We start from the raw sequence: 16290 nt of genomic DNA, 5'->3' as shown, positions 1-16290 counted from the left end.
TTAGCCACTGTGGCAAATGCCTGCCCTGCTCCCAGTCCCTTGGTTTTCATATGGGAAATGGAGGTCCAGGAAGAGGATACTGTTCACTCAAAGTATCAACATAATTGGGTAGCAGAGCTGACACCAGAACCCAGATTTCCTGAGCCTTGGCTTAGTGATTGCTCCCCCACTGCAGGTTGCAGCTGGGAGTCCACCCCTATTCTTTCACCCACTGAGTCTGGTTTTACCTTGGTGCTAGTTAGTAGATTCAAACAAATGAATAGAAGAGTCTCAAAATGGCACATGGCAAATGTGCATTATGAAAAAGCCACATAAAGAATTCAAAATGGTTTGGGAACAAAATAAACTTATCCTTCCATTTCACTTTTTTTTTCATGAATTTTTTGAAGCCCCCTTGTATTCACCTACAGTGGAAGAGATGACATCCTTGCTAACCCTACCAAAAAGACAAGATTAGCTCCTGTCTTAGAAATTTTTTTTTGTCTGTACCACTACCAACAAAAGATTCAGATATTTACAGGAGCAAAACCACCCAGGAGGAAGTTAAATTGGCAATGTTTTCAGGGTTTATAATCATTTCTTGGTGCCTGTTTCAGAGCTATTTTCAGTTTGTTTATGCCTCAATCCTCATTGACCCTTGTCCTGTTGGTCTCTAAGACTCCATCCTATTCTCGGCCTGCAGCCTCATTTGCTGATGGTGACTCACTCATTGCCAGCTGGTCTCTGTTAGATGTCACGAAGTCATGTCTAGCTTTATGCTTAGGCACAGGTGAGGCCTGCCTTGCAATGTGATATGAGGGGGGCTCTCAAAGGTTTCCCTGGCCTGAACCATCTTCAAAACTCAGCTGTAGCCGGCGCCGTGGCTCAACAGGCTAATCCTCTGCCTAGCGGCGCCAGCACACTGGGTTCTAGTCCCGGTCGGGGCGCCGGATTCTGTCCCAGTTGCCCCTCTTCCAGGCCAGCTCTCTGATATGGCCCAGGAGCGCAATGGAGGATGGCCCAAGTGCTTGGGCCCTGCACCCCATGGGAGACCAGGATAGGCACCTGGCTCCTGCCTTCGGATCAGCACGGTGCGCCGGCCACAGTGTGCCAGCCGCGGCGGCCACTGGAGGGTGAACCAACGGCAAAGGAAGACCTTTCTCTCTGTCTCTCTCTCTCACTGTCCACTCTGCCTGTCAAAAAAAAAAAAAAAAACTCAGCTGTAGAGACTGAAATTCTTTTTTAAATTTAATTCACCCTTTAAATGTATTTGAGAGGCAGAGAAAGACACCGCACAATCGCGGGCGCGCGCACACACACACACACACACAGCAAGCTTACTTCTGGTGGCTCACTCCTCAAATGCTTGCAACAGCTAGGGCTGGGCGGAGGCTTGAAGCTGGGAGCTGGGACCATTACACAGGTCTTCCACGTGAGTGGTCAGTACCCAATGACTTGAGCTATCACCGCTGCCTGCCTGTCTGCATTGGCAGGATGCTGGAGTCAAGCACTAGAGGCCGAAATTGAACCCAAGTACTCCATTGTGGGACTGTAGGCCTCATAACCACTAGGTCAAAACGCCTGCCCCTGAAATTCTTAATACTAAGGTTGCACCTTTGAATTAAAATATTGAGAGCTGGGAAAGCCCTGGTCAAAATGCAAATATGATACCCAGGACAGGTAACAAACACAATTCAGGGGTCAGCAAATCATAGGCCTGTCTGGGCCAAATCTTGGCCACTAAGATTCTTCTTTCTGCAAATACTACTTTTCTGGAACACAGCCATGATCTCTGTTTATGCATTGCCTATGTCTGCTTGTGTTCTACCACGTATGGACCGCACAGCTCAAAATATTTACCACACAGCTCTTTACAGGAGTTTGCCAACCTCTACACCAATTCATTAGTACGCACTAACCCACGGATTCTACAACCTGCCTGATGAAAAGAACCTCTGAGGAGCGCCTGCGACAACACAGAGGCCTAGGCCCCCAGCAGACTTAGAAACTGAGAATCTCAGAGAGAGTAAGGCCCAGGCATCTGGACTGGTGAAGATGCCCTAGCTCATTAAGCATAGATGAATTGAGTACCTTAAAGCTGGGACATCTGAGCTCTTCACTGGCTCTATTTTTTTCTCCAAGCAGCTGGGAATCTCATTTTGCAACAGACACCCTTTCTGGCTAAAATGAATTTTGGCTTGAAACACGGGACTAGAATTGCTAAGTACCTCTGGGGCTACTGCAAGCCCCCTGAAGCAAATATGAAGCCAGAAGCTAGGTAGAATAAGGAATAGAAGAGAAAGCCTGCCTCTCCCTCAGGGATGAATTCAGCAGCTGCTGATTCTTTGACCATTTTTTAATTTGGTGGCTCTATTAGCACAGAATTCAATGTTGTGATCACTCATATCTTGGCCAAAGTCAAATATGTATGTAGCCAAACATTTTAGTGCAGGATAGGGCCCCACTTTCTAAGTTGTGTTTTTAATTGATATGTGATAATTGTATATTTTTATGGGGTTACAATGTGATGTTTCCATACATGTATACATTATATAATGATCAGGATAATTAGCATAGCCATCATCTCAAACTTCCATTATTTCAAAATCTTCTTGGGGCTGGCACTGTGGCATAGCGGGTAAAGCCGCCACCTGCAGTGCTGGCATCCCATATGGGCACTGGTTCGAGTCCCGGCTGCTCCACTTCCAATCCAGCTCTCTGCTATGGCTTGGGAAAACAGTAGAAGATGGCCCAAGTCCTTGGGCCCCTGCACCCGCGTGGGAGACTCAGAAGTTCCTAGCTCCTGGCTTCGGATCTGCGCAGCTCTGGCCATTGCAGCCACCTGGGGAGTGAACCAGCGGATGGAAGACCACTCTCTCTCTCCCTCTCCCTCCCCCTCTCCCTCTCCCTCTCCGTGTAACTCTGATTTTCAAAATAAATAAATCTTAAAAAAATCTTCTCTTCCATGTATACATTATATAATGATCAGGATAATTAGCATATCCATCATCTCAAACTTCCATTATTTCAAAAATCTTCTCTTCTAGCTGTTTTGAAATAGACACTATTGTTAACTATAGTCACCCTACTGTGCAATAGAAAACCAGAACTTAGTCCTCTGATCTAACTGTATAATATAAAAAGGTTGATCTCAGAAGGGAGACTAGAATAGTGGTTACCAGAGGCTGGTCAGCAGCCCCACTTTTAAAATTGTGAAAGAGGGGAGCTCAGGTTGCACAAGCTTTGACTGCTTTCTGATTTGTCTTTCTGCTGGCTCACCGTCTTTGACACCTGAGTCTATGTATAATCAATTCCCATAGCAACCACTGCAGGCGCCTAGGACAATGGAGAGCTATCCTATCAGGAGGCCTTCCTTCCTGCAAATAGAACTGCCTGGAGACAAACAGGTCCTCTTTCTGACCTCCAAGGCCTTCCACAAGCCACACTTGACTCTCCATCCTCATTTCCCATCTACCCCTAATATCACTTCTCTTATACCTGGCGGTTCTGCCCCTAGCTCCCTGCACACACCTCACTGCTGTCTTACCCCATCTTCACCCTTCAGGGCCCCCAGTGTCCCTTTTAAAGACCAACTAAATGCCATCTCTTCTTTAAAACCCTATTCAAGGCCGGCGCCGCGGCTCACTGGGCTAATCCTCCGCCTTGTGGCGCCGGCACACCGGGTTCTAGTCCCGGTCGGGGAGCCGGATTCTGTCCCGGCTGCCCCTCTTCCAGGCCAGCTCTCTGCTGTGGCCAGGGAGTGCAATGGAGGATGGCTCAAGTGCTTGGGCCCTGCACCCCACGGGAGACCAGGATAGGCACCTGGCTCCTGCCATTGGATCAGCGCGGTGTGCCGGCCGCAGGGCACCAGCCGCGGCGGCCATTGGAGGGTGAACCAACGGCAAAGGAAGACCTTTCTCTCTGTCTCTCTCTCTCACTGTCCACTCTGCCTGTCAAAAAATTAAAAAAAAAACCCTATTCAAATTTCACTTTTGTCCGAAATTGTTCCCCAATCCTCCATTCTCCTCTCTGGATTTCCTAATCATCCATACTGCTTATAGCTCACCTCCCCAACCAGGATGTACAAGAAGAAATGACATTTTATATTACCATGTCTACTACCAAGCACCATGTAGGCACAGCAAAAAAGATACTCATTGATTGCCAAGATTAATAGTGAATTCGTTCATTAACTCAGCAAATATGGTTCAGTACCTACCATCTGCCAAGTGCTATATCTCAAGAAGCTCCGTGGAAAACTAGTTCTTCTGCAGTGGTTCTAATTGTCCCGGCTTCCCCCTCTGCCCCCACCCTGGGTAGGTGGCTATAAGGAGTGGATATTTATGCTCTTTGACTACAGGCGAGTTTTCAGAATCAGAAAATTAGGGTTTCATTGAAGGGATGTGTTTGCCTGAGTCCCCCTCCCACCCCATGCACAGGTGCCAGACTTGTGACCTGAACCCTGTCCAACTGGCCCCTGAGCTGCAGCTTGTTGCCCTCCTCTGCTTTGGCCCCTACGGTGTCCTCCTCTGGTCGTCTCTGTATGAGAGCTGACACAAGAAGGCAGAGTTGTGCCTCGCTTGACCTCAACTGGGAACAGGTATGTTGGGCAATTCAAAATTTTTCTCTTCTGCACACACCTGCAAATGACCAGAGAAGTGCTACGGGTATTGATTTTCTGGGGTTACACATAAATTTTAGGGAGTAGGCAAATTAGCAAACTATGAAATCTGAAAATAATGAGGCATCAACTGTATATGTATACAAGGGTGCCATTCAGTCAGGATGCACTGGTATGGCCATACCCATTGAAAAATACTGAGAGGTTCTTTCACACTGATTTGTAAATAGTCACCTGCTCTAAGCTTCCTGAGTGCCACCTGACCTCTCACCTGAGACCTCTTTACAAATGTAGATCAACAAAAGGATTAACACTTGGTATAATTAGGAGGTCTCTAAAACTGCTCCAGTGCTGTTATTGACTTATATGCCAATTGCTTGGCTCCCACTGTACTACTTGCTAAATATGTCAACTGTCATTCCTGTGTGTTTGTGCCCACCCACTTCTATGCTCCAAGTGTTTAGAAAGCACAAGAACTAGAATGGGAGCTCTGTGAGGAGAGGAATCATGTCTAGCCTGTGCACTATGACATTCCTAGTTTATGAGTGCCCAGAAGGGTTAGGTATTCAATAAATGCTTGATGGAAGAATGAATGAATTAGAAACTCTCATTGGGGTTACTCAGGCAAAGCTGTTTGGAAGACATGCATATCCAGCCAGGTCTTAAAGGAAACAGGCATGTACTAGGGGGCTTCACAAAGTTCATGGAAAATGCATACCAGGAAAACCTTTGCTTGGATTTCAAACTTTTTTTTAAGATTTTGTTTATTTATTTGAAAGCCAGAGTTACAGAGAGAGAGAGAGGAGAGAGAGAGGGGGGAGAGAGAGGGGGAGAGAGAGAAAGAGAGAAAGAGAGAGAGAGAGAGAGAGAATCTTTCAGCTGCTGGTTCACTCCCCAAATGGCCACAATGGCCAGGGCCAGGCCAATCTGAATCCAGGAGTCAGGAGCTTCCTGCAGAACTCCCACATGGGTACAGGAGTTCAAAGACTTGGGCCATCTTCCACTGCCTTCCCAGGCACACTAACAGGGAGCTGGATCAGAAGTGGAGCATCCGGGTCTGGAACTAGCACCCATATGGGATGCCAGCATCACAGGCAGTGGCTTTACCTGCTACACCACAACACTTGCCCCCTTCAAAAGTTTTTGCACCAAAATAAACCCATGTTTTAATTCCATTTTCCACAAATGCTTTGAAACCTGTAGATATTAGAAGAGATATTGAGTAGTACAAGAACAAAAGTCCACAGGGAAGTAGGACTTAAGAAATGTACAAGGAAAAGCAGCCTGGCCACAGCAAAGGGACCATGGGGTGAGTGAGACATAAGGAGGCGTCAGATCTGGGAAACAAGGGAGTGGTGGGAGCACTGAGATGGGGAAGTTTGGGGGAAATGAGGGAGAGTGTTAGAATCTTCACTCTGCAAATAAATGTGGCTACTTGAGTTCAGTTTAGGTTGTTTTGATCCCTGGAAGCTGGGTTTATTAGGACCTACTCTGTGCCAGGTGCTCGTCCAGGTTCTGGGGCTATAGCAGAGTCTTAACTCTCATGGAGCTGACATGCAAATGACAAAGACAGACAATAAGCACATTAATATAATATTTTCATGGTAATGTTAGATGATAAGCCACTCTGGAAAACAGTCTGGGGGTTTCTTCATAAACTAAACATATACTTACTGTGTGACACAGCAACAGGCATTTATTCCAGAGAAATGAAAACCCATGCTCACAACAAACCTCTACATGAATGTTTACAGAAGCCTTACTTGCAAGAGCTACGAACTGGAAACAACCTTGATGCCCTTCAACAGGTAGATGATTACACAAATGGGTACACCCACACCATGAAACACCGCTGAATACTACTGAGCGATAAAATGGAACGGATTCTTGATACACACAAGTTGGGAGAATCTGCAAGGCATTATGCTAAGTGAAAAAAGTCAATCCCCAAAGGCCCCACACTGTATTATCCACTTTGTATAATATTCTTAAAATGATAAAATTACCGAAAAGGAGACCAGATGAGTGGTTGACAGGGATGTGGGGGTGGGAGGAAGTAGGTGTGGCTATAAAAGGACAACAGTAAGCAACTGTTTGGTAAGGACATTAACCCACACAGGTAATCAAACCACATTGAGCTATGTGCACATAGTGTATCACTATGGATTCCTTGGCCTTGAGATTGCACTACAGTTGTGTAAGATGTTAATATTGGGAAAAGCAGGGTAAACGGTACCTGAGCTATCTCTGCACTAACTTTGGCAACTTGCAGTGAGTCTACAATTACTACAAAACAAAAAGGTTTTGAAAATACAGTATTTCAGCTGTGATGAAGAATTCAGCAATATCAGGAACCAGGGGTAGGCAGATGCCACCTCAGGAAGGGACATTTGAGGAGACCTTACTAACAGAGTAACTCCCAATGAGTCTTTGACCAGAGGAGTACATTCTAACCATATAACACGTGTGTTCTGGGGAGAACTGGCGGCCACTGTCGAGGTAGCAGATTGAAAGGTGGGAAGTGTTTGCCCACTGTTCACTAGGCAACTGTGCATGTGCGGTAACGTTGGAGGAGCAGAGTATTGGTAACACTCACAGCGAGGGCTAGGGAGGCTTGTCTACTAGGGGACAGAGAATGGCAACTGCGAAAGGCCTATTGGCCTGGGAGCTATCAGCCTGTGTGTGTGCGCACGTGAGAGTGCATGTGTGTGAATATATGTGCGTATGTGCAAGTGCGTATATGTGGGAACATATGTGTGTACATATGTTAGTATGGATACATGCATGTGAATCTCCTGCATGAGGATATTCTGTATGTATGAGTACAGGTGTGAGTATAAGCATGGATGTGGGTATACGCATCTGTGAGCATACTGAGTTTGGATGTGCAATTTTATATGTGTGCAAGTGTGTGTGTGAAGCTCATGCACATACAGAACAGGGCTGGGAGCCACAGGAAGGGGAAGTTGGTGTCAGGCTTGACCGGAACTCCATCCAACTGACTTGGGAGCCCAGGCCCTGTGCCCATAAACATTCTCTCTCTCTCTGGAAAATCTTTCCCTACATCTCTCCATGGGAAATCCTGCCCCATCCCTCAAGGTCCAGCCCAGGTATAGCCTTCTCCACGAAGTCTCCCCTGATTTCATGTCCCATACCTCCAACAGATATGACCTCTCCTGTGACTAGAGGTTGAGGATGGGACATCAGTGCTGGGGTGCAGGGGGAGCTGGGGGACACTAGAAAGGGACAAGTAAGCTGGAGGTCAAGTGCACCTGCCTTTGTGCATTTGGAGACAGTATGATTTTCTGGGATGCAGAATATAACCTAGCAATGGACACTAGACTTTCTGAATCCCACTCCTGAGGAGAAGAGCCTGGAGAATTTGACTTTTAATAAGTAGTCCTGGTAACTATCATGATCATGCGCACTTAGGAGACAATGGTCTAGTTATACATTGTATTTACAGATGAAGAAACAGGTTCAGAAAAATGGAACTGACTTGTCCAAGATCACATGGTCAGTTAGTGTCTACATTAGGACAAAGATAATCCTATCTGTCCAAATGTACCCTTTAACAACATTATACTGAACTTCTACACAGTTTTGAGTCCCATATATTGTACATTACTCACTTAGTAAGTTCTTATTATGGATGAATGAATAAGATTAGCACTTACCATATACTAGAACTCTATAGATGTTGGACCCTGGACTGGTAGTTTATTTTTACTGAGGCACAGTAAAAAAGACATGTGAGATACATTTGGAAATGGGGCAGTGGGCAGCTTAAGCGGACAAAGCAAGGGGCACAGGATAGAACACAGCTCTACACAGCCAGGCCTTCAAAATCCTCAGCCTTGGGCTGGTGTTGTGGTACAGGAGGTTAAGCCACCACCTGCAATGCCAGATCCCATGTCAGAGTGCCAGTTTAAATCTAGGCTGCTCCACTTCTGATCCAGCTCCCTGCTTATGTGCCTGGGAAAGCAGCTGAAGATGGCTTAAGTGCTTGGACCCCTGTAACCCCAAGTGGGAGACCGTGGCTTCAGCCTGGCCCAACCCTGGCAAATATGGCCATTTGAGGAGTGAAACAACAGACGGAAGATCTCTTTCTCTCTGTCTCTGCTTCTGTCACTCTGCCTTTCAAATAAATAAAATATTTTTTTAAAAAAGTCAGCCTTGAATGTGAGACTAGACATAATGTTCAGAAGATATTAAGTTCACTCCTAAATCCTTGGCTCACATGTTGGTCCTAGTCTCTGCACCTGCCCCTTCTACCCCATGCTGTTGCTTCCCAACACGGGGTCATCTCTTCTCAGGAAGAAGGGCAGATACAAAGACAGTCACTCACCTGATGAGTGTGCAGAACTGTAAGAACGATGAATTCTTTAGCACTCCTACAGAGAAAAGAGGGAATGGGAGAGTAGTGTATCATATACAAGGTATTCATCTGGTACAAGAAGCAACCCCAGAATTTCCCCCTGGGCTGCATTCAGGATTACGGATTAGGACAGAGGGCGATATGAGTATCTGCACAGATGCCTCCTCTCCCATCATTTGTAGTGGCCAACACAAACCATCCACGCTGGTTCACACAGGCAGCTGATGAAGGCATTACCATTGCCTCTGGGGTTCTCATTTTTTCACGCTTTCTTCTTATATTCCTTTTCGCATTCTCTCTGTAGAAATCCCCAAACCTTAGGAGTAATTTTACCTGTAAACTAAAAAGTTCTCAAGGAAAACTAAAGGCCTGAATTATGGAACACAAAGGGCACACAGTTAGAGTCCTGGGAACCATGTACAATGAGTATTGGCAATTTGGTATTTAAGCAAGAGAAGAAATTCAAAGGAAAAACCCAAAGGAGGTCATTTGGTCATCATGACTCACACTTAGCAGATTTGTTTTAATTGAGGGACCAAAAATGCAAGCCATGGAGCAACAGATGGATGCCAAGTTCTCCATATAGCAAATGTTCAAAAGTATAAAGAATTTGAAACTCTTCCACCAAGAATTATGCCAATGATCAAAGAGGCTGTGAGGTATGAAAAGTCTCTCCCAGGAATACACACTCCTTTAAAAGAACTGAAAGAACTAGGAATGGTTTGCTTTCTCTTCTCCTTATTTGGCCCCTCCCGAAGGCTTATGGGAGAGACTGGCATTTTGGTGTAGCAGGTAAAGCCACTGCCTGTGGTGCTAGCATCCCATATGGGCACTGGTTTGAGTCCTGGCTGCTCCACTTCCCATCCAGCTCCCTGAAGATGGCCTTGGAAAGCAGTGGACGATGGCCCAACTGCTTGGGCCCCTGCACCTACATGGGAGACCCAGAAGAATCTCCTGGCTCCCAGCTTTGGATTGGCCCAGCACCAACCATTGCAGTCTTCTGGGGAGTGGACTGATGGATGGAAGATCTCTCTTTAAAACTCTGCCTTTCAAATACATAATAAAATCTTTTTTAAAAAAAGCTTATGAGAACAAAAACATTCAAGAAGCAGAGTGAAGATGCCCTTGGTTCTGGATATTCAAGAAATGCCAAGGCCTCCTCCTCAAGGACTTTGAACATTTTCCATATTTGGTGAGGCAAAGTCCAGGGGTTAATCAGCTCCAGGGTCTGGGAAGATCCCAGGAGGAGAAAGGAGCTGTGTTCCAGGGAAAATACTAAGGAAAATCCTTTATCTCGAGCCCGGAGGACGTGTCTGCTGCAGCCCCTGCCATGTCTCCCCACTTCATTTAGAAGAATGGCCCAGTCCTTACGATGGCTTACCAGCTTCTCCACAATCTGAGGCTATCCTCCATAAGTCTCCTCCTTCCTTACTCCTCTCCAGTCACACTGTTCTCCCCTGTTCTGCAGTCATTCCAGACACTCCCCTGCCTTAGGGCCTTTGCACCCTCTCTTCTCTCTTTCTCCAGCACCCTCACCTCCTTCAAGCATTTCTTCAAAGATCACCTTTCTCAATGAGGCCATCACTGGCCACGCTGTTTAAAGTTATATTGGGCACCCCTGTGGCCAGCACTCCTGATCCTCTTCACTCAGATCTACTTTCTGTTCTTTGGTAACACGTATCAACTTCTACAATACTGTAAAGTTACTCCTCTAACATGTTTACGGCTTATAGCATGTCTCCTTTCACTAGAATGTAAGCTCCACTGAGCCAGGGACTTTAGTCTTACTGCTCTATCGTCAGAGCTTAGAATGGTGCCTGGCACATAGTAAACACCCAATAATAAATGTTCATGGAATGAATGAGTGAATGACTCATGGGCATTGTGTACTCTGTTTGGAAAGTGAAGGTGCTCTGGACTTCCTCTCCAAATCAGGTTACCATGTACTAAAGTGCAAAGATATCAACTAGAAGCAAAAGTGGTGATTTCTGAGGGGTCAGGCTGAAATAACCCCAACACGATGTGATGCAAGTGAAAAGGACCTGCTACATATTGGCAAGGTGGTGCAGGGTGGAGAGTGAAGGGCAGAGGACAGAGGATAGGGAATGCATGGGCAATTGGACTTGGAGCACAGATAAAACAAACATATGTCATCAGAGACCAGACATTTTTCAAGGTATGAGGCTTGAGAGGGAGCATGTCAAGGAAGACCTGCTCGGACTTTGGAGGTGGGGGGCAGAGGGCGCTGCAAACCCCTCCCAAGCCAGTCAGAGCCAGACGGCCAAGTCTGTCCTTGAAGGTTAGGGAGGAGGCCGGGGGCCCCTTGAGCGTTGGGGAGCCCCGGAAAGATGAGCAGCATGAGAACACTCTGAACTAAGAGGGTTTGGAGGAGCTACAGGAAGAGTTGGAGCCAGACCACACAAGAGAGAGAGGACGTGAGAGAACACAGACACATGGTTCCATTTGGAGGGAGACAGACAAGGTCTCCAAAGTGAGGTCAGCCCATGGAAATTAGGTCCTTTGCCTCTAAGCTTCTCATTTGCTATCAACAAAATGTGTGCAAGGGGTGTGCACATGGTGGTGAAGTGTGGGAGAGGGAAGTACGTATGGTATGTGGTATATGTGTATGTGGGATGTGTGTAGGGGAAGAGACAGGCTAAGCAATGCAATTACTCCCCAGGTACAGATAGTGGCGGTCCCTCTTAGCACTCCCTTTCTCTCTCACCTGCTCCCATCTGGGAGAGGATTAAGGATCACAAACATTGTGAGTAGAATCCACAATAGCAGGGTCCCTTCCTGAACCCACTGGTTCAGTGCCTTCCCACTCCTGTGTGTGTGTTTTGTCTCAGGGGTTGAGGCGTGGGGTGGGGGAGGTGGGAATAATGTCTTGCTTGCGCTGTGCTTATCTCAGAGTGTTCTCTTAATGGCTGGTTTGGTTCTTGCCAATCACTTGGCCTGATTCACTCACTGCACAGTAACTCAAAGCCAAAGGAACCGGGATGAGGAGATTAGTTGGGAGGAGGGAGGTGCAGATGAGGCTCTAGCAGGGAGCTCTTCTTTGTGTCTATCCAACGTGGCTGCAGAAGGCTAAGCCTGAGTGTGTGAGGGCCCCTGGGGACCCTGGCTGCCTGGCCCCTCATGTTCTGGGTAGCTGGGAGCTCTGACTAGGGCTGCTCCGCATCGGAGTGCTCCTCTCTCAGTGTGAGGGTGGACAGCCACTGGTGGGACAAGGGGTGAGGACACTGCTCAGCTCCTGCCAAGGCCCAAGAGGCCCCTGTTACCTGATGAGTTCTATGAACCTCTCCCTGGGGGCTTCACTCACGTCCTCCTCATTAATAGCCACAATCTGGTCACCAGCCAGGAGCTTGTCCTCAGAGGGGCCTCCTGCAGAGGAGAGGAGAGAGGTGTGAGGCCTTGGAGCTCTTGCAAGAGTCGCAGTGCCTGAGGGAGCAGAAGCAGTCCTGGGGGCCTGCAGGAGAAGACGCAGGCTGAGCAGGGGTGGGGTAGGGGGTGTCACCAGAGCTCTGCTGCTGCCACTGCAGCCACCTGTGACAGACCGAGGAGGGCAGGAGAATGAAGGAAGAGAATGGAGCAGGCCTCCTTCAGGTGGGAGTGGGGCAGTAGCAAAAGGTCCTAAGCCCAGACCTCATCCTCAGACGAGGTTTGTAAGTGCTTTCCTGGCTTGGTTCTCAAGAACAGACACTTCATTTCATGGCAGTGATCTGCTTAAGCACAGGCAAAAGACTTCCAGACAGCTGGAAGTGGTACTGGTGACCAGAGAAACTGGGGAGTGGGGTGGGGGCATTGTCTTCCTTGACCGTGATTCATACTTATTGGTCTGGAATGATTAAGGCATTCACTTGCTGAAGACGGGGATGTACTCAAGACCTAATGAGCTTAACTTTGTTCTTAACACTGAGAGATGCTACTCTCCAATAAAAGAGGGGAATAAGGTACAGCCTCTTGGGCACCTGGAAATTTACTTTCTCTCTTTCCCATGTCTATGGCTGAGAGTGAGCAAGGAGGCATGTCTGAGGGCCATACCTTCTTGGCTGGGGTGAAGGGCTGGGGTAGAGGGGCGCCACAAAGCTGTGCTGGCTCTGATTAGCAAAAGGTCTTCTTGTAGAAAGCTTTTCAAAGACTCATCTGACAGAAATATTTAATGACATGCCCCACTCTCAAATCAGCCTTGACTCTTGTTTGCGTCCACTTTAAAGGACCAGATCCCAGCTGCTCACTCTCTCTAATGAAGTGTGCTGCCCAAATTCCAAAAACAGGAACATACCCAGCAAATATGTCACTTGAGCCCAGCTCAATGGCCCTGGACCCTGGGGCCTGCGCACTGAGGCTGGCTATGCCAACACAGGCAGCAGGATTCCCCAGTTGACCAGAGTGGCCCAAAACCCACCAGGCCAAGTCCCCTGATCACGCACTGACTTTAGGAGCTAAGAGCACAGGGATGAATAGTATGCACTTTGCAACCAGACAGACCTGAGTTCTACTCCTGAGTCTATAAGTCACTAGATCTTGGATCTGTGATCTTGGATGAGACACTTGATCATTCCCAGTCTGCCTTATCTCATCTGTAAAATGGGAAAATAATATTAACCAATACATCACAAAAACGGTGGGAGGATAAATGAAATGATGAATTGTAGTACTTAAAATAGTTGCTTGATGTCGGCAAGAATTTGATAAATGGTACTTCTATCCTCCAAGGGACAATTCCTTCAATTCTTTGCATGCCTTCTATTTACTTCTTCCAAAACTTCCACTCTTATGTGGAGTCCACTCTATCTATATCTATCTATCTATCTATCTATCTATCTATCTATCTATCTATCTATCTCTTTATCTACCTACTTACCTACCTACCTACCTAATCTCCCTCCCTTCACCTTTTCCTCGCTTCCTCCCAGAACTTGATATTCCTTCCTCATAGAATTCAACCTCCTTCATGGGCCTTCGCCCTTTGATAGCACGGGTAGCATCCATCTCTTACTGCTTTCACAATTGGTTTGTTGGCTTGCTCAACCAGAACTATTCTTCTGTAGGATCCCTCTTTGTCTTTTCTAACCGCTTCGGATATAGAACCAAAGCAGTCCTCTGCATGCAGGAACCACCGGGGCCAGACGCAGCAAGGTGAATGAGCACCAGGCCTTTGCAGGGCTGTGCCTGCCAGACCCATGGCTTCGCGGGGCTTTTGCCCCAGGGCTTTCCTTCTCTTCACCCATTCCAATTCCTTCCTCTTCATTCCCTATGCCTTTCACAGCTGACCTCCCTCTGGGCCTGGGGACTTTCTGTTTGCTTTGAAGTTAAAGTAGGCTCTCCTGGTGGTCTGTTACTAAGATTTATCTCATCCCTTTTTCCCAGGACAAATCCAATTTCTGATCAGAAACTCAAACTGCATGACTGAGTCAGGAGCCTTAGGTCAGCCATGAACTCCTGTACTGCTGAATTGTATTTTTTATCACTGCTGTGCCCTCTAGTTGAAGAGACAGCTTACAAAAATCTTTTTCTTTGCCTTTGAGGATTGCAAAATTCATCAAATTTCTGCAAGACCAGTTTGTACGCCGGCTGCTCCTCTTGACTGAGCGAGAAACTGTTGTAAACATCTAAAGCCTCAGGCCCAGCAAGTCAAAATAAAGCTCTTTTTCTGTGTCTTTTCTGTCAATGACTGGAATACTCAGAACAAAACAGTGCTTTTTGTCCTTTCTCATTTCATTCATGATGCCAGCATTTCATAGCTCAGGGGTAGCCTCTGCTAGGCCTATCCCACATGGTCCCTCCCATTCAAGCCCCACCTACCCCAGGCGGCATCACACAGGCCAAGGTGCCTCTTAGCTGAGTGACCCTGGGCAAGTCATGCTCTTCTTCTATGCCTCCATCCCCTCATTTGTGAAATTGGAATGGCATGACTTACCTTGCAGGCTTGACTGTGAGGATTAAACAAGGTGATGGCAAGTACATAGGAGACATACATGAGTATGTGCCAGTCTCCATAGCCTGACGGTTAGATTCTTGAGGATAGGAACTGTGTCTTGTACTTTCCTACAACATTGTTGGGCTTAGGATAGGCAATCTATAAATACTTGTTGAATTGAACTGGATAGGTAATTTCTCATCCAAGGCATTGTGGCTCTACTATGAATTTTCAGGGCAAAGGGAAGCTTTATTAAGACCAGACTGTATTAAATGATCAATTGCAGCCTCTGTCTGGGACCTAAAGCTGCCTCAATGCTTTGCATCTATCATTCTTGAAAGGCTAGCTTCCTCATACAGTGATTGGTTGGCAAGTCTTCACCTACTCTTCCTGAATTCTCCAGCAACACGGTGCAGTTGCAAACTGCTCCTTGGGAAGCTATGTGGGTATCAGGAGCTAGGAGCCAGGGCTGGGGCGGGGTGCTATGAGGGACACCTACCTGGCCTCACAGATCGAACCACCACGGGCCTCTCACTGCCAGCCACGAAGCCAAAGCCATATATAGGGTCCCGGTGAATGGTCACATGTCGCAGAGTCTCTGCTGGCAGCTGCTCACATTCCATATCATTTGCGCTCTCTTCCTGCATCACATGACTAGGGGAGGGGGAAGATGGGAGCAAAACAAGATGCAAAGGGAACTAAGCCGCAGAAGCAGTTGGGAGGGACATCTGTTAGGGTTCTGGCCATGGCACCCGGGAGTTCACAGCTTAGCTTCCCGACATCCTCTGCAACTGATGGAGGTGATGACTGCCTCACATTTCAGATTGGAGGAAGAGGAATCCAGAAAGGAGAAGCCCATTGTCTTTAGGGCTCCAGTCAACAGAAGAAACAGTTCAGAGGCAGACTCCCTTATCTAGGATATTCCGACTCCAGAAGGAGGCTAAACGCGAACGTGCTACTCTGAAGGTAACTGGTATCACCCAGGGAATCGGCCACTAAGTCCCTAAGGGAGCCCAGCACCTTGAGGGAACAGGCCAGGAAACAGGCAAGTAAGTGGCGAAGGAATGTGAATTTTTTCCAGCCTGTGGGGAGGGAGTTCCTCCGTGAAGTCCTGTGTAATCTTTACTGTCTCGTAGGTGACATATAAAGATGAACTACTTCTGGTGGCATCTAAAAACAAAGGTGCTAAGGTTTGAGACCATTACCTCAAACAGTTGTACATAATGCCAACTCACTTCACTTACTGGGACGCTTGGGAAATGGCTCCTACAGCCAGAAAGGGAGGTGCCTCTGCAGGCCTGACACCCAGAAGGGTTGGCAAAAGAGAAACTGCAGCTCTAACACCTGGGAGAGATTACGGATTGTTCTCTTGATGACCACAACTCAAGT

General features: G+C 47.2%; 1 protein-coding gene across 1 annotated transcript in view; it reads right to left on the bottom strand.

Annotated features, from left to right (window-relative positions):
• The window catches only part of FRMPD3 (FERM and PDZ domain containing 3), an 85812-nt gene that overhangs the window by 50121 nt on the left and 19401 nt on the right, over positions 1 to 16290 (bottom strand). Inside the window, exons 2-4 of the mRNA XM_062183595.1 lie at positions 15401 to 15555; positions 12260 to 12362; positions 8949 to 8994 (exon numbers count right to left, since the gene is read on the bottom strand). Coding sequence (XP_062039579.1) covers positions 8949 to 8994; positions 12260 to 12362; positions 15401 to 15548 — 297 coding nt within the window. The 5' untranslated portion in view covers positions 15549 to 15555. The remainder of the gene's footprint in view (positions 1 to 8948; positions 8995 to 12259; positions 12363 to 15400; positions 15556 to 16290) is intronic.

This window comes from Lepus europaeus, chromosome X, assembly GCF_033115175.1.
Source record: "Lepus europaeus isolate LE1 chromosome X, mLepTim1.pri, whole genome shotgun sequence".
NCBI lineage: Eukaryota > Metazoa > Chordata > Mammalia > Lagomorpha > Leporidae > Lepus > Lepus europaeus.
The sequence above is the reverse complement of the archived record's forward strand: the minus strand, read 5'-3'. Positions and strand labels throughout refer to the sequence as shown.